The sequence below is a fragment of the Nicotiana sylvestris genome, chromosome 3 (assembly GCF_000393655.2).
Source record: "Nicotiana sylvestris chromosome 3, ASM39365v2, whole genome shotgun sequence".
NCBI lineage: Eukaryota > Viridiplantae > Streptophyta > Magnoliopsida > Solanales > Solanaceae > Nicotiana > Nicotiana sylvestris.
This window is the reverse complement of record NC_091059.1, coordinates 34535043-34559243: the sequence shown is the minus strand read 5'-3', so window position 1 is coordinate 34559243 and position 24201 is coordinate 34535043. Positions and strand designations below refer to the sequence as shown.

The window sequence follows — 24201 nt, the reverse complement described above, 5'->3', positions numbered from 1 at the left end:
GGATGGGTCTACAAACTATGTTGTAATTCTAACTCTCGCTTCTCTAAAGTGTAATTGTATGGAATCTTGGAAACTTAACTATGGTTTAATGTTGTGATATAGGATGAACTAACAATGTTGAATGTGCTATATTTCCTCATCTAAATAAATGAAAGCATGGTTTCCTTATTCATAATGAGTTGGGTAGGAAGTGCTTGATAAGTCTTGCTCAGTTGGGTTCACTCGATTGAGCGCTAGTCACGCCTCCTGCGGTTAGGGCGTGACAAGGTCCTTCATCATCTTTGCATAGACGGGCATTTCCCTCAAGGCATCCATCAGAGGAATATTCAATTGAATTTGACGAAGCATTTCCATGAATTTCCTGTATTGATCTTCTTTCTTTTGTTTTGCCAGTATCTAAAGGAATGGTGTAGGTATCAGCCTTTGTTCACTGCTTGCTGGCTTCTCTTTGTTGGGGTTTTGTGGCACAAGAGGTACCACCTGTTCTGCAGCTTGTTCACTCTCTTTAGCCTTACCCTTATCAACTTGAACCTGTTCAACCACCACTTTAGTAAGTTCTGCTGATTCATCTATATCTAATAGAACTGGAGTGGCTGGCATAGTCTCTCTTCTGGATTGAGCAACTTCTTGCTCCCTGTCTAAATCTCTCCCACTCCGGAGACTTACTGCTATCAGCTAATTTGGGTTTTGCTCCTTGGGGTTAATGTTCGTGTCGGGTGGCAATGTTCCTTGGGGGTGGTTATTTAAGGCCATGGACAGTTGCCCCAGTTGAGTTTCAATATTCTTTATTGCTGGGTCATGTACTACTAACTTTTTCTGCACCTTACCATTTATTCCAATGAGTTGTTGCAGCACAAACCTTGATTTCTACCATGTTGCCATCCTGTTGCTGAGGAGTTGGCTGATATGCCAACTGTTGCTGGTGTTGCTGTTGATAGCCTTGTTGTCTCTGATATGGAACCACTTGGCCTTGAGGCTCTATACCTCCAGGTTGTGGCATGTTCGATCTGTACTGTTGATTGGGTGCTGGTCTCCATTGTTATCCTCCTTCTCTCTAACCCCCGAAATTGTTGACATAATTTATATCCTCTCTTAACCCTTGGTTGTCACATTCTCCATTCCATGAACACACATAAGACTGATTAATGCAAGCCGTACACAGTCCTCCATTTGTTGTGTCAATGATATGCACTTGCTTTGTACCCATCTCATCAATTTTCTTTGTCAATATACTCATCTGAGTCATGAGTGTGTCTATGTTCTCTGCATGTGAATTATTTGGGTCAAGAGGAACTGAATACACTATTGGTGTCAGGGTCGTACCTCTTGTCATCCACCCTGAATTCTGGGTCATCTTGTCAAGAAGGATTTTATACTCTATGAATGTCTTGCTCAAAAATGCACCCAGAGCTGAAGCATCTACATTGACTTTCAAATTGTCTGCTAACCCCATGTAGAATCTATGGCCGAGCATCTGGTCTGGAATAAAATGGTGGGGACACTTCACTAGCATCCCTTTTAATCTTTCCCAAGTTTCCTACAAGGTCTCAGTAGGCTGCTACTTGTACTGTAATATCTCATCAATCTGTCTTGCAGTCTTGTTGGGCAGGTAAAACTTGTTCAAGAACTGCTTGACTAATTCCTCCCAAGTGGCAATGGAATTTATTGGGAGCGAATTCAGCCAAGTTTGTGCTTCCCCAGTCACAGAGAATGGGAACGGTAATAGCTTGATGGCTTCTGGGGTCACATTCGGCTGCCTTTGGGTCATACAAATCGATAGAAAATTTTTCAGGTGTTGTTGAGGGTCTTCAATGTGTGACCCGGAGAACAGTCCCTTATTCTGCAGAAGATGCATCATGTTGTTGGTGATTTGGAGTGTCTCTGCTTGTATTGGGGGCACAACAATGGCGGTGGCCAGGTTGCCAGCTGTTGGTTGTGCCCAATCATAAAGTGCAGCTTTTGGCACAAGAGGTGCCACCACTCTGACGTTTGGGTCAATGTGATCATCCCTGATGTTCCCGTTGATGTTATCTACGTGACCCATTTCAATTTCAAGTTGGTGTGTTTATTGTGATTGTTTGTTCTTCTTGTTGGCATTGTTTAATGCCCTGAATGTTTTCTCGGGGTTTGAGGGTCCTTCAAGCAGTTCACCAGTCCTCGAAGAATCTCTAGGCGTACACCTGAATCACACAAGAGTTCAAACGTGAGAATTTTAATGGAAAATTATTTAACACCGTAGAAAATTGATCTAAACTAATAATTCTAGCACTACTTCTAAGTTGTAATAAATAACACCATTAGTTCCCCGACAACGACGCCAAAATTTGATCACGCCCAACTATGCCTTATAAAAGACAAACGATCGTTGCAAATATAATCCGATTTTTAAGTCTGGAGTCGAATCCTCAGGGAACTAACCTATCTATCACAACTCTTAGTGATGCTAATACAACACTACCAGAAAATGGGCCTATGTCAATAGTTATTTTAGTTGAAGAATCATATAATAAACCCGACTCGATTATAACAAAATTGAGCCAAAACTTCATCTAAAAATTGGTTCCATCAACCCTAGATTAAATATTTAGCTACTCATAGAAAAACAAGAATAAACCATAAAATCATTCATAATTCACAAAATAATGATAACAAGAAAAAGAATGAAAACACTAATGGTGTCTTGATCTTCTCACACTTGTTCTTGCCTCCAATTCAGTCTAAAAACAACTTAACCTTCACTTGGGCGAGTTGGTTAAGTTTATATAGGGTTAGGATAAGTTTCCCATGATTTACACTTTGGCACTAAAACTTCTTGGCTTTCTCCAGATCGACCGCGGTCCCACCACGGTCGCGATGGGCTGTTGCCCAATTTTTTTCTTCATCTTTTCTTGCTCGTTTTCATCCGGACTCTTCTCGATTGGCCTTGTATCTACATATTTGACCCCAAAACACTCTATATCCTCCTCCTAACTCGGAGTAGTTCCTAAAAAGCATAAAAACCTCAATTAGAGCATTTTGTTATCATTTAGCACTTAAAACATCAATAAAGTATGATTAAATTAGAGCATAAATAGCATCTACATCGTATAATATAGGCTACTATCAATAAACGAGGTCTTTTTCTGATCCTCCGGGTTCATCTGAATTTGACTGTACCCGAAATAGGCATCGGGAAAAGTTAGAATCTCGCGGTCAGCCGTGGCATCGATCATACGATCGATGTTAGGCAGTGAAAAAGAGTCTTTAGGGCATGCTTTGCTCAAATCCTTGTAATCTACACACATTATAAACTTGTTTCCTCTTTTTAGGAACTACAACTACGTTGGCCAACCATTCGGGGTATTTTACCTCCCAAATAGACCCTATTTTTTTGAAGTTTAGTTACCTCGTCCTTTATAAACGTGTGCTTCAAATCCTTTTTTGCTTGACCGGTTTGAACCTCGGGTCGAGGCTTAGCCAGTGTGCTGTTATTTTCGGTGGAATTCCTGTCATATCTAAATAGGACCAAGCTAAGAAATCTATATTATCAATAAGAAATTGAATGAGTTTTTTCGTGAGTTCGGGGGTTAATCATGTTCCCAGGTATACCTTTCTTTCGAGCATGTATTCGATCAGTATGACTTGCTCCAGTTCCTCGATCATTGACTTGGTTGCATCAGACTCTTCGGGAATGACAAAAGCTCGAGAAGTAAGGAAATCCTCTTTTTCGTCTTCGATTACCTATTCTTCCGGCTCGATTGGGACTGGGATCGGTGATTGTTATTTGACCGCCTACTTTCCTTCGGTGTTCGACTTTTCCGAGGTCGAAGGTTCTGATATCGATGTCACTTCATCGACTGCAAACATCTCCTTTGCAACGTGTTGCTCTCTGTAAACCGTTTTCATTCCGTCCTCTGTTGGGAACTTCATTATTTGATGAAGATTTGAAAGTACTGCCCTTATGTTATGTATCCATGGTCTCCCAAGGAGTGCATTGTACCTCATGTCGCCTTCGATGACATGGAATTTTGTATCTTGTATGGTCCCGGCTACGTTTACTGGTAGGGTTATCTCCCCCTTTGTTGTTTCGCTTGCCATATTAAAGCCATCTAGTACCCGGGATATAGGTATAATCTGATCATGTAGGATGAGCTACTCTATGACCCTCGATCTAATTATGTTTGCCGAGCTACCTGGATCTACTAGAACACGTTTAACTTGAATTTTATTTAAAAGGATAGAAATTACCGGGGCGTCGTTGTGCGGATGAGATATGCCTTTTGCTTCCTCATCGTAGAATGATAGGGCATCCTCGGGCACATAACTTTGAGTCCATTTTTCTCTGGTGATCGATACCTTGGTGCGTTTGAATACAGGTCTTTGTGGGACATCGACACCGCTGAAGATCATGTAGATCACATGTTGTGGTTCTTCCTGCTCATTTTTTCTGCTTGTATATCTCTCCCTGAAGTGATTCTTAGCTCGATCACTGAGAAATTCTCGAAGGTGACCCTCATTGAACAACTGAGCTACCTCTTCCGTTAGCTGCCTACAATTATCTGTTCTATGGCCATGTATGCCATGGTACTTACACATTAAGTTTGGATTCCTTTGAGGGGGATCAATTTGTACAGGCCTGGGCCACCTGGTATCCTTGATCCTTCCAGTAGCTGACACAATTCCTGATGCATCTACACTGAAATTATATTCTGACAATCGAGGTGCCTTCGCGAGGTCGGTATGTTTATCGAACCCATTCTTACTCATGAGTCCCCGAGAACTTTCACCTTGATCGTTTCTCCGATCATTCTGAGGAGCGTTACGACCAGAGCCGTTGTTTCTCTAATCGACATAAGGTTAATACCGTTCTTTGTTTGATCTTGATTCCCTGTTTGTATCCCTCAGGGGCTTAGCTGCCAACCTGTTAGGATGAACTGAGCCTGAAGGGGCTCCCAACTGGTCGTCCTCGTCCCTAATCTTCGATTGGTAATGGTTATGTACGTCCGACCATGTCACAGCTAGGTACTCGATCAGATTCTGCTTTAATTTTCGAGACGTAATCGAACTCCTTTCATTCAAACCCTGCAAAAAAACTTGTACTGCCTAGTCATCCCAGACCAGCGGTAGTTCCATTTGCTCCATCTGAAACCTAGATATGAACTCCCTCAACATCTCATCGTTCCTCTATTTTATCTTGAAAACATCCGTTTTCCTCGTCGCCACTTTTGTGGCCCTGGCGTGTGCTTTCACGAAGGTGTCCGCTAACATAGAAAATGAATCGATAGAGTTTGGGGGCAAGTTGTGATACCAAATCATGGCTCCTTTCGACAATGTTTCCCCAAACTTTTTCTATAACATTGATTCTATTTCATCGTCATTCAAGTCGTTTCCTTTGATCCCACAAGTGTATGAAGTAATATGCTCGTTGGGTTTGGTTGTCCCGTTATATTTTGGTATATTAGGCATATAGAACTTCTTGGGGATGGACATCAGAGCTGCACTCGGTGGGAACGACTTCTGTATGAAATTTTTGGCATCCAAGCCTTTCAAGACCGGGGGTGCCCCCGGTATTTGATCAACACGGAAGCTATAAGTCTCCACCTTTTTTGTCATTGTCTGCAATTTTTTTCCAGACTCCATCCTCTTGGTGAGCTCTTTGAGCATTCTCATAATGGTGGGGTCAGTCCCTGAGCCATTTTCGTTTGAGCTCTCCGACGCCGGTTCAGCACGTCGAGTCATGTTTTCTGGTTCAGCTATACTCGATGTTTTATTCTGACTTTGAAGTTGAGCGATGGCAATCTATTGAGCTTGCATAATCTCGAATATCGCTTGGAGGCTGACTCCCCCATCTCCTATTCCTTGTGCTTCTTGGCCACCGGATTGGGCTTCCCTGCGTACACTCCCTCTGGGGTTTGTGCCTAAATCCGCGTTTAGATCAATGCATGAACTAACATCAACGTGTTCCATATTTGGCACATTCCAAGGGTTTATTGGTGGCACACCGACCCCTATATTGTTGCTTTTTCTATGAAATCCAAGACCTTCGTTGTCATGAATAGGTGCGTTTTGCGAGCTAGACATGTTTCAACCTGAGAATCAAAAAATCTTGACAAGAAAAAGTATAAAAATAACGTGTGATATGAGAATCAATAATGAAATAATCACTATTATCTTTAGCCCCACGGTGGGCACCAAACTGTTTACCTCAAAAATACGAGTAACAATTAAATTTGATTTGTGGTTTTAAAGATTCGTGAATCAGTTCAATACCAATTAATAATCAAGAAATATGAAGTATAGATGAAGAAAATAAGTAAGACCAAACCAGTAGATATGTCAGTTTCGACCTCGAGCCCAGTAACCTCGAGGCAGGCTAGAGCAATAAAGTGAGAATAATAAAGCTAAAGGACAATTATGATGAACAATGAGCGAAAAAGTAAGATAGTATATTCTTTTCCAATGATTAGATGATCTTTACAAATGTTTTGGGTCCCCTTTATATAGGAGGAGAGCCCTAAATAAGGTACATTTCCATTTACAGTAAAGAATCTTATTGGGACAGCTGTATAACCGTCTGTTACGAATTTGTACTATTTCCTACAAATTTATTCCGAAATTTACGCCATGATCTTGGGAACGTGGCGGGAATCTTGTCCTTCTGTAACAAACTCACAACGGCATTATCTCAGAATCGGTCATACTTGACTCTGATATTTCTTGAACACCTAGGCCTTCGAGCCTCTTATTCTGCCTTCGAGCCCGGGCGTGGTCTTTATTGAACTTCAACCCTCAGTGCAACGGCTTGAATCTACTATATCGGGACACCTGATTTCACCGTATACAAATATGGTTACCATCTCCGACCTTCCAAATAATATTGTTGTTGCTAATCTCCGAACCGGTGAGGACGTTTTTACCTTTATATATTTGACTCGTTCGCCATTGTAGGTCCGTGACCGTTACTGTTGATCCTAGTATATTTATTAATGTGGGTATCTAGTTTCTGTGGATTATTGATATTTTCCGAGCAAGACTAGCCAAGAGAGAAAGATTCTTATATATGCTTCATAGGGATAATACCTAGGACATCTTGAAAGATTCTTGTGTTCCACAGTGATAATAGCTAGGCCACCTTTATCGTTTGGGAAAATGATAATTTTCCAATTTAAGAGTGGAGTTTGGATTTTTTGTCTGTACTAACCCAGATGAAGTTATGCTGGATACATTTAATAGTAGACAACACTTTTTGGGGAGTTTTAGATATTGCATCACATTGTTTGGCATACTATACTATTTAGAGTAGATTTGACGAGTGTGGAATTCGACCAATCATAGTGAATGTGTTTGGTACGAACGAAAAATATTTTCCTAAAAGGTATTTTTATAGAAAATGAGTGATTTTATCACTTATTTTTTCTTTATTTGGTTGGTGAGTAAAAAACTTTTTTTGAAAATATTTTCTAGTGTTTAGTTAGAGAGTAGAAAATATTTTTTGCTTTTCCTACATCAAGAAAAGAATTTTTTTTTTGTTTAAATAAAAATATTTTTTTTGTTAAAATAAAATAAAAAAAATACTTTTCTATATAATGAAAATAAAATACTCATTTGTTGAAATGAAAAAAAATCTATCTATAACATGAAAAGATAGTACTATTAATGTCACGACCCGGATTTTCCGCCCTCGGGAGTCGTGATGACACTTGCTAGTGAAAGCTAGGCAAGCCAACCGTTTGAATTATTTACATTTTTCCCAATTTTAATCCTTTAACAAGTAAGAACCAACATTATATAATCAGCGGAATTTAATAAGCAAAAGACCGATATGTAATATTTTAATAAAGATGTCAGCACCAATCTCTACATACACTATCCAAGACTGGTGTCATAATTTCACAGACTACCTAAGAGTTCTACAAACAAGGTCCGAAAGACTTATTACAACACTGTCTCTGAAATACATAAAAGAAACAAAATGAAAGGATAGAAGGAGATGCCAAGGCATGCGGATGCCTGCAGGACTACCTAGGATCTCCGAATGGACTGAAGGAAGCCGCCCAAAGCTAAGATCCGTAAGCTCCAGTACTGAGATATGCACACAGTGCAGAGTGTAGTATCAGCACAACCGACCACATGTGCTGGTAAGTGCCTAGACTAACCTCGGCGAAGTAGTGACGAGGCTATGACTGGACTACCAATAAACTTGTGCAGTTAAATCACATACAACAAAAAATAAAAGCAGGAATGTATAGTTAAGGATGGGAGGGGGAAGCTGTCACGTCCTAAACTACCCCCTAGACGTGACTGACACCCAACTAACACCACCTGCAAGGCGAATCCCTTTCTTTAATGTTTAACCATTTACACAAATACTGGGAGAAAAATACAGACCTAATAGTATTATTAATAATTAAAGAGGAAATAATTATCGCCAATACCTTAGTCAATTGATAGAAAAACCAACAATCACTCAATTAATAAAACTCTAGCCCAAATCACACACTAAGACCATGGAGCATCTAACAGAGTAATATGAGGTTTATTGACGGGTTTGCAAACCCCAAAGAAAAAAAAAACTAACACGAACTAGGTAAGTCTGAAACGAAAGCCTCCACGAACAATGCAGTGGCTCACCTCAGCAATAGGATCCACTCGAACAAACTCGTCAGCCACTAGCTCTATCTCCCGCAACGGTATCTGCATAGAGATGCAGTTAAGGAGTGAGTTATACGTAAATATAACCCAGTAAGATCCTCGACCCGTCACTTTAAATACCTCTGGGACAAGTATTAGAAAATACAAACACACTGAAATACGGATAATATAGTAAATATGATAATTATACAATAACTCAATATATGTGTATCAATAGAGTTATTAAGAATTGACCAACAAGGATACCCACTAAGGACTTATCATAATTGCAGCGAAAGAAATTTACCAACACACTTACGAATCCACAATAGCACCACAATGCCTCAAATATGTAATAGAGCATACACAATGCTCGGGTGATGTACAAAGGCATACACAATGCCCCAACATCATGGCGCACAGCCGTATCAAACTCAACATCATGGCGCACAGCCATATAAAACTTAATATCATGGCGCATAGCCGTATAAAACTTAATATCATGGCGCACAACCGTATCAAACTTAATATCATGGCGCACAGCCGTATCAAACTCAATATCATGGCGCACAGCCATATCAAATTTAATATCAGGGCGCACAACCGTATCTCATTATCAAACAACTTATAAAATAATATATTTTTTCATAAAATAATATATTTGCAGCTAGTCTAAGACCACCGAATCTGCCAAGTACACGTTTGTCCCAACACATGGACCAGGCAGAGAAAATACACTTTCAAAACGGGTTTTAGAAAAAGCAAGTATCAAAACTTAAAGTCTCATTTACCTCGCTAATCACATGTTTTCCAACCTTGCAATGTCTAGAGCACCGACCAAATGGCCTTCAATGGCCTCAATCTATACAACATATTGATAACCGATGTCACTTAATGGGTCAAACTGAATATCCATAGCTTTCAATCTTAGAGCTAAGTATTGATATCTCACTCCTTAAATCATGAATTAAGGAGAAAGATTAATAATATCCCATCTAACTTAATTATTCAATTAAATTTCTATAAATTAGGACTCGGATTCCAGTAATAAAAATGACCAGAGTAAAAGTCAAAATCTATCTAAATTCAAAGACAAAGATTTGAAACTGTAGATGTAATATTAATATTAAAGTCTCAATGGATTCCAGGTGCATATTCTGGACGAATTCACATTTGATATAATGTCCAACTATTTTATTATAATAAAATAATCTATTTATTATTACTTAATCATTGTGCCGCCTAATTATTATCACTTCATGCTTAATAATGAGATGTCTTTTCAATTCCATGACATAGATATACATAAAAATATGTATTAATAAACGTCTTAATACCTGAATATGAAAGTCACGATAATAGCTTTCTGAGTATTTGTTAGTTTCTCCCTTTTGTTTGCTTGCAGGAGCTTTAGTGCTTCGTTCTCCCCTCCGTAATTCTAGATCCTTTGAGATTTCAAAGAATCTCTTAATTCTCTCCTTCTATATGATGCCCTACGGTATTTATCTCTTTGGGCTTCGGCCCTTTTATTTTTGTTTTATTTTATCCTTTTTTTTGGCTAATGACTTAAACGTACAATATTAAAATGAGCCATTACAGAAACATGTTGCGAGGACATCGAATAATAACAGAAAAACAACAGATAAATATAAGGATCTTCAAAGTTCAATTGAAGAAAGGAAGGGAGAATCATGTTGCGGGGTACAATAAGTATCAACAGAAAACCAACAGTTAAATGTAGAGAAGCCGTAACTCAGTCATTAATAAAAATTAGGAAAATCAAAGACAAGTGCACGTCATCACCCTTTGTGCTTTAACACTCTCTCACAATAACATGCACGACATCACCCTTCGTGTTTTAACACTCTCTCACCAAAACAATACACGGCATCACCCTTCGTGCTTTCCGCTCTTCCTCACCCAAACAACAATCACAAAGCAATTTGGGCAAGGGAATCAATAACATCACAATAAAATCAAGCAACGACAGAGAATCAGTAAATAAACGTAAAGAACACCATAACTCAATTATCAGCAAGTATCGGGAAAATCAAGACAAGTGCACGACATCACCCTTCGTGCTTTTACTCACGTCCTCACCATAAGAATTAATATAATCGGCACGACATTACCCTTCGTGCTTTTACCTCACATAATCATGGCACAGAATGATCCTTCGTGCATTATCACTCGTATAAAAGCACGGAATGGTACATCGTGCGGCATGGCATCACCCTTCGTGCATTAACACTCTCACACAAATATCATGCGCGGCATCACCCTTCGTGCTTTAGCACTCTTCCTTACCCAAACAACAATCACAAAGCAATAACAGCAAGGGAATCAATATAATCACAATAAAATCCCGGCAAGGGAACAATAGTATAACAATCATATCCTGGTAAGGAAAGCAATATCAAAAGCAATAATATCCCGACAAGGAAGATAATATTAAAAACAACGACATCCTGGCAAGGGAGATAATATCATAATCCTCTTCTCTTTTCACGGTTACTTCACAACTCAATTCACAACTTGAGCCAATGCTCTAAAATGTTCAATTGCCAATAATAATTTCACAAATCAACTTACAACTTGAGCCAACGCTCTTCAATGTTCAATTACCAATATTACTTTCACAAGCCTTGTTCAATAATAGAAATTATCACATAATGCATGAACAATACAAAACGGAGTCACATTAATCATGGTATAAGACTCACGGGCATGCTTGACACCAACGTATAGATACTCGTCACCATGCCTATACGTCGTACTCAACAATTAACACATAGCAAATAAGACATGACTCCTAATCCCTATAGCTAAGGTTAGACCAAACGCTTACCTCGATGCCACAAACACAATTCAAGACTCAACTACTACTTTACCTCTTGATTCCACCACCAATTCGCTCATATCTAGCCACAAGTTACTTAACTATATCAATAAATAATAAATGAATCAATTCCAATGCATGAAAATAGGTTTTCTAGAGTTTTCCCAAAAAGTCAAAAATCGACCCCGGGCCCACATGGTCAAAATTCGAGGTTCGAACAAAAAACCGATTACCCATTCACCCACGAACCCAAATATATAATTTATTTTGAAATCGGGCTTCAAATCGAGGTCCAAATCCCCAAAATTTGAAAAACCTAAGTTCCACCCAAAACACCCAACTTTCCCCATCAAAACCTTTGATTTTGAGTTGAAATCATGTGAAAAGATGTTAAAGATTAATGAAAACGAGTTAGAAATGACTTGCAATCGATTTGGAAGAGTACTTGTCCTTGAAAAATCGCCCAAAGGTGTTTAGGTTTTGAAAAGAGTTGAAAGATGGCTGCAATGCGTCTAAGTTATGATTTAGCATGTTGCAGATGTCGCAATTGCGACCAGGGTTTGCAATTGTGAACCCTTAAGGAACCTGCTTACATCGCAAATGCGAAGGATATGTCGCATTTGCGACATCGGATTTGTGATACATGGGTCACATTTGCGACCTCTGGCTTTAACGGAAAACTTCGCATTTGCGAAGGGTACCTCGCAAATGCGAGATAGAGCTGGCCTGGGGTTCTTCGCATTTGCGAACCTTGCTTTCATCACATTTGCGATGCCTGATCTCACATATCAGAGGCCTGCTACAAACGTACAACACACCAGAAATTCTCCTAAGTCCAATTTCACTCCGTGGCCTATTCAAAACTCACCCGAGCCTTCGGGGCTCCAAACCAAACATGCACACTAACTTAAAAACATCATACGGACTTGCTCGTGCAATCAAATCGTCAAAATAACATCAACAACTATGAATTAGCATCAAAATCAAAGAAAATCTCAAGAACTTTCAAAGTTTCAAATTTTACAACTAAGGTTCCGAAACACGTCATATGACCTCCGTTTCTTACCAAATTTCACCGGCTCAACTTAAATCATATATAAGACCTATACCGGGCTCCGAAATCAAAATACTAGCCCAATACCATCAAATTCAAACATGTTTCATTTCCAAAAACTCATATATATATTCTAGAAAACATTTTTCTTTAAAAATTAATTTCTCGAGCTTGGAACCTCGGAAATCGATTCCGGGCATATGCCCAAGTCCCATTTTTTCTACGGACCCTCCGAGACTGTCAAATCACTGGTTCGGGTCCTTTTACCCAAAATGTTAACCGAAGTTAACCTAAATTTATTTTAAAAGCAAAATTCACCATTTCTCACAGATTTTCACCTAATGGCTTTCCGGATACATGACCGAAGAGATGGGATAAAAGGGAGGTTTTAAAGCCTCGAAACACATAATTTATTTTAAAATAAGTGATAACATTTTGGCTCATCATAATTAATAATATTTTTCATTTAGGGTGGAGGTGGGGGGCGAGGGTGGGGGTTTATTTAGGGTGGGGGTGAGGTGGGGTGGGGTGGGGTGTGGGGGTGAGTTGGTGGGGATGGAGAATAGGGTGTGGAAGGTTGAAAAAGATTTTGGAAAATATTTTCCCTTCTCTTGATAGGGAAAAAATAAAAAATGAGTTTATGTGGAAAATATTTTTCAAAACATTTAAGCCAACCAAACATGAATAAATTTGAAAATATTTTTCAGAAATTATTTTCCTTCATACCAAACACACCCAGTAAGTAGGGAGATTTTCTAGTTGGCCAAACATTGTCTCACTGTCAATAATGTTTTGGAAATCCTCTTGGTCTAGATTTTCTATTAGTGATAGGAAATCCTAGATATTTCCTGAAGTGTTCACTGACTTTGATGTCAAGAGCTGTAGTAATCGAATTTTGGTCATTGCACCACAATTATTTGAAAATATGACCTTGGACTTCTGAAGATTAAATTTCTGCCAGAATTAGAACAGAAGTTGGACAATACCCTATGAATGATATTGCTACTATTGGTGTCGGCTCTATCCATAAGGGTGAGATCATTCACGAAAAATAAGTGTGATGACTTGGTGCCTCCACTAGAGATAATATCCGGAGTCCAGTTCTTGGTATCAAGATGCAGGGAGTCATATATATATATAGGTTTCCCAGTCTAATGCCCCTAGTAGGGTAGAAGAATCTATTCTGGTATCATTTACGAAAATGAAAATGGAGGAGGTTATAATGCAAGACATGATAAGGTTACTTAAATTTCCTGAGAAGTTTAAAAACCTTAATATACTATAGATGAAAGAGTATTTCAATCCGCTAAAACATTTTCAAGGTCTATCTTAATAATCATGTTTCCTTTAATGCCTTTCATCTTATTAAAGTGAAATAATTTTTTAAATCACAATGGCATTTTCAGGAGTCCGCTTATTCTCTAAGAAACAATATTGGTAAGGGCCAATGATATTACTAATGATGAATTTTATATGGGAGTAATAAAGTAAATGACACCAGAAGTTTTATACTGGTTTGGAACCAATGTGGTATCCTGATCCAGTCCTCTTGGATTGCAAGAAGGTTATCTCTTTAGCTCTTTGTTATTTGAGTTGCGTACAACTTATGTGTTTTTCAACATTCACCACCAATGCTTACAAGGTTGGTTTTCACTCGTTCACCAACAACGAACAAAGGTTGGTTTTAACACACTCACCAACAATGAAAAAGGTTGGTTATTACTCGCTCACCAATGACGACCCTTTTGTATTTACTCGCTCACCAAAGAAATGAACAATGACACGACCTCTCAGGCACACTGCCTCTCCAACATTTTTCTATCTCTCTTCACTCTTTTGTGTACACAGTAAATCTACTAAAATTAAATTACAGTATTTGTTAAGAGTAGAATAAAAGACTTGTAGTTGAATAGATAATTGTATAGAAGGCTGCATGCTTTTCTTTCTATATAGTTCCTTTTTATAGGCTTTTCAACTAGTTCTGGCTACTACATAACCCAAGAGAATTTCTTTCATTAATGCTTTGACCGATGCATGTCTTGAATCTTGGCATGTCCTTTTTTAGAATCCTTGATCGTTGCTGACATGTCTTCTAAATGTGGACTTGTATATTTTTCAATGTAGTAATATCATATCACTACATCTGTCACGACCCCAATTTTTCTCCTTAGGATGTCATGATGACACCTAGTCTCTAAGATTAGGTAACTCTAAAAACAAGATAATGTGATAGAAATAAAGGCTAGAAGCAGGATATAAACCAATAAGTCTCATAAATATCTCAAAAAGTGAATTACAACTACAATACTCCAAAAACCCGGCAAGACTGAGTCATAAGCTCTATAGAATGTTCCAAAATACCTACTACAACACTATCTAACAAAAGAAACAACAATAGTGAAAGGATAACAGAAGGTGACTCCGAGACCAGCGGACGCCGAACAGGTATATCTTGAAGTCACCGGGAAACAACTACAAATCGAGCACTAATGACCAACACATGCATACGTATCTAGATCTGCACAAAAGATGTGAAGAAGCATAGTATGAGTACACCACAACAGTACCCAGAAAGTATCAAACCTAACCTCGATAGAGTAGTAACGAGCCCAGGTCAAGACACCTACTAGGGCATGAATAACAGAGCAAATATATAATAACAAGAAGTAATGAAAAGCGAAGAAATAAATGATAACGAAGCGGGTTAATATCGTAGACTAATGATAGAATTGTAAGCATAAAGATAACAAGAAGGAAGCAACTAATGAGAACTACAATAGTAAAATACGAACAAATCTGATAAGACAAGGAAGACTAAAAGCAACAAGAATTGTTCAACCAATAACTCATTTCAATATGAAATGCACAACAAGAATCACAACCAAAGTACCGCCTCATATTCACTTTCTACAATTTCAATCACAATCTTTCCTTACATTACCGTAGGAGCCTTACATTTAGTTTTAAAAATCATTTTTCTCGAAATAGCTACCCACATTTTAGCCCATCTTATCATATCGCGTGGCGTCAAGTAGTTCCCCTACTAGCAACATATGTATCAATCCCACCTTATCTCACTTCATGTGTATCAACCCCAAGCCTTATACCACCACATGCATATGAATATCACAACATATCGCACTACAAGTGCCACATGCCATAACTTGCCAAAAGAATCAACAATATCAATATTTCCATAACAAATAGCCCATGGATCAACCACAATGTGTACAAAAATCTCAACAATAACAAAATAAAAGTGAATAGCTCAACAAGAAAGACATCTCAATAATTTACAACATTGCCTCATTGTGATAACGACATTTCTCAACTTCAACACCAATAATTCAACAATAAGATGTTTCACAAAATAACAACTTCAATTAAAAGTAATTAAAAAATTTAAAGACGTAACAAAATATAAGGAAGGCAATAAATTTAACTAAAGCATATAAGAGCAAATTAGCTGTTACAACTCGGATTTCCCACCTTCAAAAATCGTGATGGCGCCTACTCGTGAAAGCTAGGCTAGCCGACAGTTACAATTTTATTACCATTATTATTAGTTCAAACATGAACATGTATTAGTTAAAACAAGATAATGAAGAAATGGAAATGATATAATAGTTCCACAACTCAAGTACATAACTACCCCATAGATCTGGTGTCACAATCCACGAACGACTAAGATTTACTACAAATATAAGTCTGAAAAAAGTACAACTATTCTCGAAATAGAAGAGATAGAAGAAACTAAAGCGGGGAAAGGGGACTTCAGGCTCTGCGAACGCCAGCAGGTCTACCTTGATCTCATTGGACTGAAGGCAGCATCCTCAAGCTACTCACAAGGTCCGGCACCGAAATCTGCACAAAAAGTGTAGAGTGTAGTATCAGTACAACCGACCCCATGTACTGGTAAATGTCGAGCCTAACCTCGGCGAAGTAGTGACGAGGCTAGGACACGACAATCATATAAACCTATGCAATTAAATCATATATGGACAGAACAATAATAATAGAAAATAACAGATAAAGATGGGAAGGGGAACATGTTGCGGGGAATATCAAATTCTAACATAATAAACACCATATTTGTATCAACAAGAATAATGAAACAGTAACACGTTCATGGCATCACCCTTCATGCTTTTACTCTCGTTCTCACCATAAGAAACAACAGAAATGGCACGGCATCACCCTTCATGCATTAACTCTCATAATCATGGCACGGTGCATTAACACTCACAATATCGGCACGCCATCACCCTTCGTGCATTAACTCTCATAATCATGGCACAGTGCATTAACACTCACAATATCGACACGATATCACCCTTCGTGCATTAACATTCACAATATCTGCATGGCATCACCCTTCGTGCATTAACACCCACTCACAATATTATGCACGGGATAACCCTTCGTGCTTTACATGCTTCCTCACCCAAACAATAGACACAATGCATCCTAGCAAGGGAATCAACAATAGAAACAAATTCATCCCGGCAATGGATTCAGCTATAACCAATCTCGTTCCAACAGTTACTTCACAAAATACATCTCAACTTGAGCCAATACTCAACAACGGTCAATTACCAAAAAAATTATCATAAGTCTTGTTGAACATTGATAATCATCAATTTAAGCTTGGACGGTATATAATAAGAGTCACAACAATCATGGTATAAGACTCACGGGCATGCTCGACACCAATATATAGATACTCTTCATCATACCTATACGTTGTACTCAACACTAACACATAGCAAATAAGACCACAACACATATTCCCTCAAGCTAAGGTTAGACCAAACACTTACCTCAATTCCACGAACAAAATCAAGCCTCAATTACTGCTTTACCTCTCGGTTCCACTTCCAATCCACTTGAATCTAGTCATAATTCACATAATAACATCAATAAATGCTAAATAAACCAATTCTAAAGCATGAATATAGATTTCCCAATATTTTCCCCAAAAAGTCAAAAATCGACCCCGGACTCGCTTAGTCAAAACTCGAAGTTCGAACCAAAACCTGATTACGCGTTCACCAACGAACTCAAATATGCAATTGGTTTTAAAATCCGACCTCAAATTGAGGTCCAAATCCCTAAAATTCAAAAATCCTAATTTCTACCGAAGAACACCCAATTTCCCATGAAAAACCCTAGATTTTGAAGTGAAATCATGTAAAAAGATGAAATGGGTTAAAGAAAAAGAGTTAAGATTCATTTACCTATAATTTGGGGAAGAACTTTCTCTAAGAAAATCGCCCTTTGGAGTTTAGGTTTTGAAAGTTTGAAGAAAGAAGTGAAAATTCCGTCTAAAATCTCACTTAACAGGTTGCAGTTATCGTAATTGCGATCAGGGATTCGCAAGTTGAATTTCTGCTACCTTCGCATTTGCGACAAATATGTCGCATCTGCATCCTCTGGGGCCTTCTCAATTCCGGCCAATGTTTCGCATTTGCGAGGTTGGTCTTCCCAGGCCTTCTTCACATTTGCAACAATATTGCCGCATTTCCCAGGCCAGCAGACTTCGCATTTGCGAAGCCTGATCTCGCATTTGCGAGATCAGAGGCCTGTGCAAAACTCCAGATGCACAACTGAGTATTCCTAAGTTCTAATCACTCTGTGGCCTATCCAAAACTCACCCAAGCCCTCGGGGCTCCAAATCAAATATCACAAGTCTAAAAATACCATACGGACTTGCTCGTACGATCAAATCATCAAAATAACATCAACAACTATGAATTTAACCTCAAACTCATGATTTTCCTCAAGAACACTTCAAATTTACTATTTTCACAACCGGATGTTCGAATCACATCAAATCAACTCCAATTCTTACCAAATTTCACAGATACAACTTAAATATTATATTAAACCTGTACCGAACTCCGGAACCAAAATACGGGACCGATACCATCAAGATCACACACCATTTCATTTCCAAAAGTCCTTATATTTTCCAGCAAATAATTTTCTTTAAAAATTCTTTTCTCGGGCTAGGGACCTCAGAATTCGATTCCGAGCATACGTCCAAGTCCCATATTTTACTACGGACCCTAGGGGACTGTCAAATCACGAGTCCGGATTCGTTTACCAAAAATATTGGACGAAGTCAACTTTAATCAATATTGAAGGCCAAATTCAATATTTTTCTTAAATTTCACATAGAAGCTTTCCGAAAATGCACCCGACCTGCGCATGCAAATTGAGGAGAAAGAAAATGAGGTTTTCAAGGCCTCAGTACCCAGATTCGAATTCTAAAATACAAGATGACCCTTCGGATCATCATATTAGCAAGTAAGAGGTGAAAAAAGTGTTAACAATGTCAAATAAAGCATGTAAGGGTAGATTAGTACATGAAATGGTGGATAATTAATGAAAAATATAACATATTAAGACAATTCAATTAAAAGTGCGGAAAGAGTCTAAATAGCTTAAACTGGTCAAATACCAAATATAGCTCGTGTACCCACTCGTCACCTTACGTACACGGCTTTCACATAACCCAATTAGAACAAACAAACCAATTCCTAAGTGGTGGTCCCCCCCTACAAAGTTAGGCAAGATACTTACCTCAATTATGCCAACTCAACCCTCGAAAATAGCTCTTCCCCTAAATTTCTCCACCTCACAACTCAAACTAACCAAACTTGACTTAATATCATCAAACAATGCAAGGAAAAACAACTACAATAAATAAACCTTTGATCTTTACAAAATTCCCAAAAAATCAACAAAAGTTAACCCCAGTATTTTCCGGTCAAAACCCGAATCCAAGAATACTACCCATAACCCCACGAGTCCATATATTAGATTAGTTTTCAAATTCGAGTTACAATCAACTTTCAAAACTCAAATTCTCATTTTCCAAAACTTAAGCAAAATTTCACAAATTTTCTCTTTGATTCACATGAATTTGATGTTTAATCTACGATATATTAATGAAATATAGTTGGAAATTGATAAGAATAACTTAGCTAATGTTTGTAGATGAAAATTTCCTCTCCAAATCGCTTCCTATCGAGTCTAGGTTCTAACATGTGAGAAATGAGACTAAATCCCGACTTTTCAGCCTTTATAGGCAGTTGCAGATGTCGCATTTGTGAACCCTCGCAATTACTTACCAGGGATCGCATTTGCGAACCCTGACAGCTTCAACAAATGATGCAATTGTGACAAAGGCTTCACAATTGCGAAGCTGGACACCCTTGCAAAAGCGGCCAAGTGGTCGCAAATGCGACCCAAGCCCCAGGCATGCTGACTTTGCAATTGTAAGGAGGTAAGTCGCAATTGCGACATCAAACAACCCCTGTCACCTTCGCGATTGCAAGGCTGGTGCTCGCAATTGCGATACCAGAGCACCAGCACATCAACAAATTTCATTTTCAGTTTAAACTATTCTGAATCATGTTCGAAACTCATCTGAGCCCCCGAGGCTCCAAACCAAACATCCATACAAGTCTAAAAATATCATACGAACTCGCTCTTACCATCATAACATGAAAATAACATTTAGAGATACAAACCTGACACTAAAATGCATGAATTTCAAAGTAAGGTTCAAGAACCTCTAGTTGCATCTAAATGTCCGAATCCTATCAAATCAACTCCAAATGGTACCAAATTTTGCAGATTAGTTCTAAAACAGCATAACAGACCCATTCCAAGTCCCAAAACCAAAATACGAGCCCAACAGCCAAAAGTCAACTTACGGTCAAACTTCTAAACTTCAAATTGCCAATTTTGGAAAAAAAACACAAATCAACCTACAGACTTTCGAATTTAGTTCCGGGAATACATCTAGTCAAAAATAATGATACGAAACTATCAGATCCATAACAATACCATTCCGGGGTCGTTTTTACAAAAGTCCACTATTGGTCAACATTAAAAACTTAGGCTTTTAAGCCAAGAATCAAAGGGTCTAAATCAACCTGAAATATTCCCGGAGAAAAACCATCCAACCTCGTAAATCATAAAACCATAAACACACATGTGTGAAGCATCAAAAGGGGAAACAAGGCACAAATACATAAAATGACCGGTCGGGTCGTTATATTTTTCCCCTCTTAAAATAAGTGTTCGTCCTCGAATGTGCATAGAGACATACCTGAAGTTCTGAAAATGTGAGGATAATGACTCCACATGTCTTGCTCTATCTCCCATGTCGCCTCCTCAACTGGATGACCCCTCTATTGAACCTTCACTGAAGCAATGTTCTTTGATCTTAACTTTCGGGCCTGTCTGTTCAAGATAGCCACTGGATCCTTAATATAAGTCAAGTCCTTGTTTAATTGGACTGATTTGAAGTCTAAAACATGAGACGGATCACCATAATACTTCCGTAGCATAGAAACATGGAACACTAGATAAATTGTAGATAATATAGGTGGCAATGCAAGCTTGTAGGCCACCTCCCCCACTGTCTCATGGATCTCAAAAGGACTGATATACCTAGGGCTCAATGTGCCTTTCTTCCCAAACCTTATTACACTCTTCATGGATGAAACCGAAGAAAAAACCTCTCTGCAAACATGAATGCAACATCACGAACTCTCTGATCGGCATAATGTTTTTGTCTAGACTGAGCTGTACGAAGCCGATCTTGTATCAACTTGACCTTCTCCAAGGCATCTCGAACAAAATCTATGCCCAACAATCTAGCCTTACCCGACTCAAACCAACCAACTGGAGAACGACACCGTCTCCCATATAGGGCCTCATAAGAAGCCATCTAAATAATCGATTGGTAGCTGTTGTTGTAGGCAAACTCTGCAAGCGACAAAAACTGATCCCAATAAACCCCATCCACATTGGGCACACATAACCAACCCTACATCCGCAACACCCCATCATCTCCAATAGTAAACTCCTTGGGCATTGCCGTGATGTATCGTGTCCTTAAGGACAAGAAAATGGGGACCATATAAAGTAGACCAAGAAACCACACAAGCAATAACTCAACTGGGCTCCGAAACATCCAATCTAAAAAACTGATTGGTCAAGGCCTGAATATCAATGGCTAGTAGATATGCCAAACTACCCAATCTCAACTGTCGGTAGATGTGCCAAACTACCCATACTCTACGTCTTTCGACTCAATGCATCGGCCACCACGTTGGCCTTCATGGGATGATATAAAATAGTGATATCATAGTCTTTAAGAAACTCTAACCATATCCGCTTCCACAAGTTAAGATCTTTCTGTTTGAATAGATGGTGGAGACTCCGGTGGTCGCTGTAGACCTCACAAGGGACACCGTACAGATAATGAGTCCAAAACTTCAATGCATGAACATTAGCTGCCAATTTCAAGTCATGCAGTGGATAATTCTTCTCATGAACCTTTAGCTGCCAAGACGTGTAAGCAATCACCCTACCATCTTGCATCAACACCGGGCCAAGCCCAACATGTGACGCATCACAATATGTAGTGTAAGAACCTGAACTAATAGGCAACACTAATAACGGGGCTGTAATCAAAGCAGTCATGAGCTTTTGGAAGCTCGCCTCATACTCTTCAGACCATACGAACATAGTACCCTTTGTGGGTCAATCTAGTCATAGGTGCAAAAAATGATGAGAAACCCTCTATGAAATAGTGGTAATACCAGGCCAAACCAAGAAAACTTCGAATCTCAGTAGCTGAAGATGGTCTGGGCCAACTCTGAACTGCTTTAATCTTTTTTGGGTTTACTTTGATCCCCTCACTCGTCACCACATGACCATCGAATCAAGCCAAAATTCACACTTTGACAATTTTGCATATAACTTCTTCTATCTCATAGTCTACAGCATGATCCTCAGTCATAATCCTCTAGATTGCGAGAACACACCAAGATGTAGTCAATAAATACAATGACGAATGAGTCGAGATATGGCTAGAATATACTGTTCATCAAGTGCATAGAAGCTGTTGGGGCATTGGTCAGCCCAAATGACATCACAAGGAACTCTAGTGACCATACTGAGTCCTGAAGCTTGTCTTCGGCATATCTGAATCCGAAATCTTTAGTTGATGTTACCCTGACCGCAAATCAATCTTCGAGAACACTTTGGCAGCTTGTAACTGATCAAATAAGTCATCAATGCGTTGCAATTGGTACCTGTTCTTACTGTAACCTTGTTCAACTGCCGATAATCAACACATATGTGCAAAGAATGATCCTTCTTCTTCATAAATAGAACCGGAGCACCCTACAACAAAATACTAGGTCGAATGAAACCTTTATCAAGCAATTCTTGTAATTGCTCCTTCAACTCCTTCAACTCCACTGGTATCATACGGTAGGGTGAGATAGAAATGGGCTAAGTGCCCGGCAATAAGTCAATACCGAAGTCGATATCTCTACTGGCGACATGTCAGGAAAGTCTGCTGGAAATACATCTGAGAAATCCCTCACTACCGGAACCGACTCAACGGTAGGAGTATCAGCACTAACATCTCTCACAAAGGAAATATATGCATCACACCCATTCTTAACCATCCGTTGGGCCTTTAGAAAGGACACAACCCTGCTAGGAACATAGTCCAATGTACCCCTCCACTCTAATTGTGACAAATCTGGCATAGCCAGTATCACAGTCTTGGCGTGACAATTCATAATAGCATGATAGGGCAACAACCAGTCCATGCGCAAGATAACACCAAAGTCTACCATATTTAGCAACAATAGATCAACTTTGGTCTCAAAACCACCAATAACAACAAAACATGATCGGTGCACCTGGTCCACAACAACAGAAATCTCCTACAGGCGTGGACACATAAAGAGGAGAACTCAAAGAATCACGAGATATATCCAAATATAGAGAAAAGTAGGATGAAATATATGAATAAGTTGATCGTGGATCAAATAAGACTGATGCATCCCTATGATAAACTAGAATCATACCTGTGATAACTGCGTCTGATTCCACCGCCTCTTTTCTGCCAGGATAGAATCTAGCCTGACCTCCCCTTCTAGGACGACCTCTAAATGCTTGACCCACACCCCTAGCTGGTTATGTAGGTGAACCATTAATTGGGGCAGTAACCATGGCCTGTGAAGTTTGTGGCCTTGGCTGAATCTTTGGAGCCTGAATAGTCTGTAGAGGTGCACCTCTCCTAAGTCTAAGATAGTCCCTCACTATATGTATGGTGTCACCATACTCGAAGTAGCTCTCGGTGGGCGTGGCTGTTGAAACTGGCTCGGACCTGGTCGGCTAGACTGAACACTAAAGGGACCCCGTGTAGGGGGTGCACTAACAAGTGATTGAGCAAAGTGGACAACCTGGGATCTCGGGATAGCCGGAGCTCCACTAGAAGCTGGAAGTGTTGAATGAACTGGAATGCTCACACAGCCTCTACCATGATGGGCTATACCTGGGGCACGAGCACCGCTATATCCTCTAGAATCTTGAGGCCCTTTGGCCTCCCTGTCCTTTTTATCACGGCCCCGCACACCCTCCAACCGCCACGTGATATTACCACCTGCTGGTACGGAGTATCTATCTCTAACTTTCGAGCCATGATGAATCTTATACCATAGTTAAGCACCTCGATGAATCGATGGACTCGCTCTCTAACCATGAAAACCAAGGCAGGTTCATGTCTGGACAACTCACTAAATCTAATAGCATACTCAAATACTATTATAGTACCCTGGCACAACTTCTCAAACTCCGCACGCCATGCATCCCGAAG

At 39.2% G+C, this 24201-nt stretch overlaps 2 protein-coding genes across 2 annotated transcripts; both read right to left on the bottom strand.

The window, feature by feature from the left end:
- Positions 1-2065: 2065 nt before the first annotated feature.
- Positions 2066-4746, bottom strand: LOC138887225 (uncharacterized). Its single transcript, XM_070168949.1, has 3 exons — positions 4173-4746; positions 2419-2470; positions 2066-2180 (listed from the first exon to the last, which is right to left on the bottom strand). Exons 1-3 carry the CDS (start codon positions 4744-4746, stop codon positions 2066-2068), a joined length of 741 nt encoding a protein of 246 aa, XP_070025050.1.
- A 1085-nt stretch (positions 4747-5831) lies between these two features.
- Positions 5832-21016, bottom strand: LOC138887224 (uncharacterized). Its single transcript, XM_070168948.1, has 3 exons — positions 20717-21016; positions 8611-8673; positions 5832-5897 (listed from the first exon to the last, which is right to left on the bottom strand). Exons 1-3 carry the CDS (start codon positions 21014-21016, stop codon positions 5832-5834), a joined length of 429 nt encoding a protein of 142 aa, XP_070025049.1.
- Between the last annotated feature and the right edge of the window lie 3185 nt (positions 21017-24201).

What these genes read in the sequence shown, in the direction of transcription:
- LOC138887225 (XM_070168949.1), bottom strand. Translation starts at nt 4,746, where the DNA reads ATGAGTAAGAATGGGTTCGATAAACATACCGACCTCGCGAAGGCACCT. An exon ending in ACGTGTTCTAGTAGATCCAG is followed by an intron (nt 2,471 to 4,172) that starts GTAGCTCGGCAA and finishes CTATTGACATAG; the next exon opens with GCCCATTTTCTGGTAGTGTT. An exon ending in CTAAGAGTTGTGATAGATAG is followed by an intron (nt 2,181 to 2,418) that starts GTTAGTTCCCTG and finishes TGTGTGATTCAG; the next exon opens with GTGTACGCCTAGAGATTCTT.
- LOC138887224 (XM_070168948.1), bottom strand. Translation starts at nt 21,016, where the DNA reads ATGAAGAGTGTAATAAGGTTTGGGAAGAAAGGCACATTGAGCCCTAGG. An exon ending in AGAACATTGCTTCAGTGAAG is followed by an intron (nt 8,674 to 20,716) that starts GTTCAATAGAGG and finishes ATCTCTATGCAG; the next exon opens with ATACCGTTGCGGGAGATAGA. An exon ending in GAGTGGATCCTATTGCTGAG is followed by an intron (nt 5,898 to 8,610) that starts GTGAGCCACTGC and finishes ACGCGGATTTAG; the next exon opens with GCACAAACCCCAGAGGGAGT.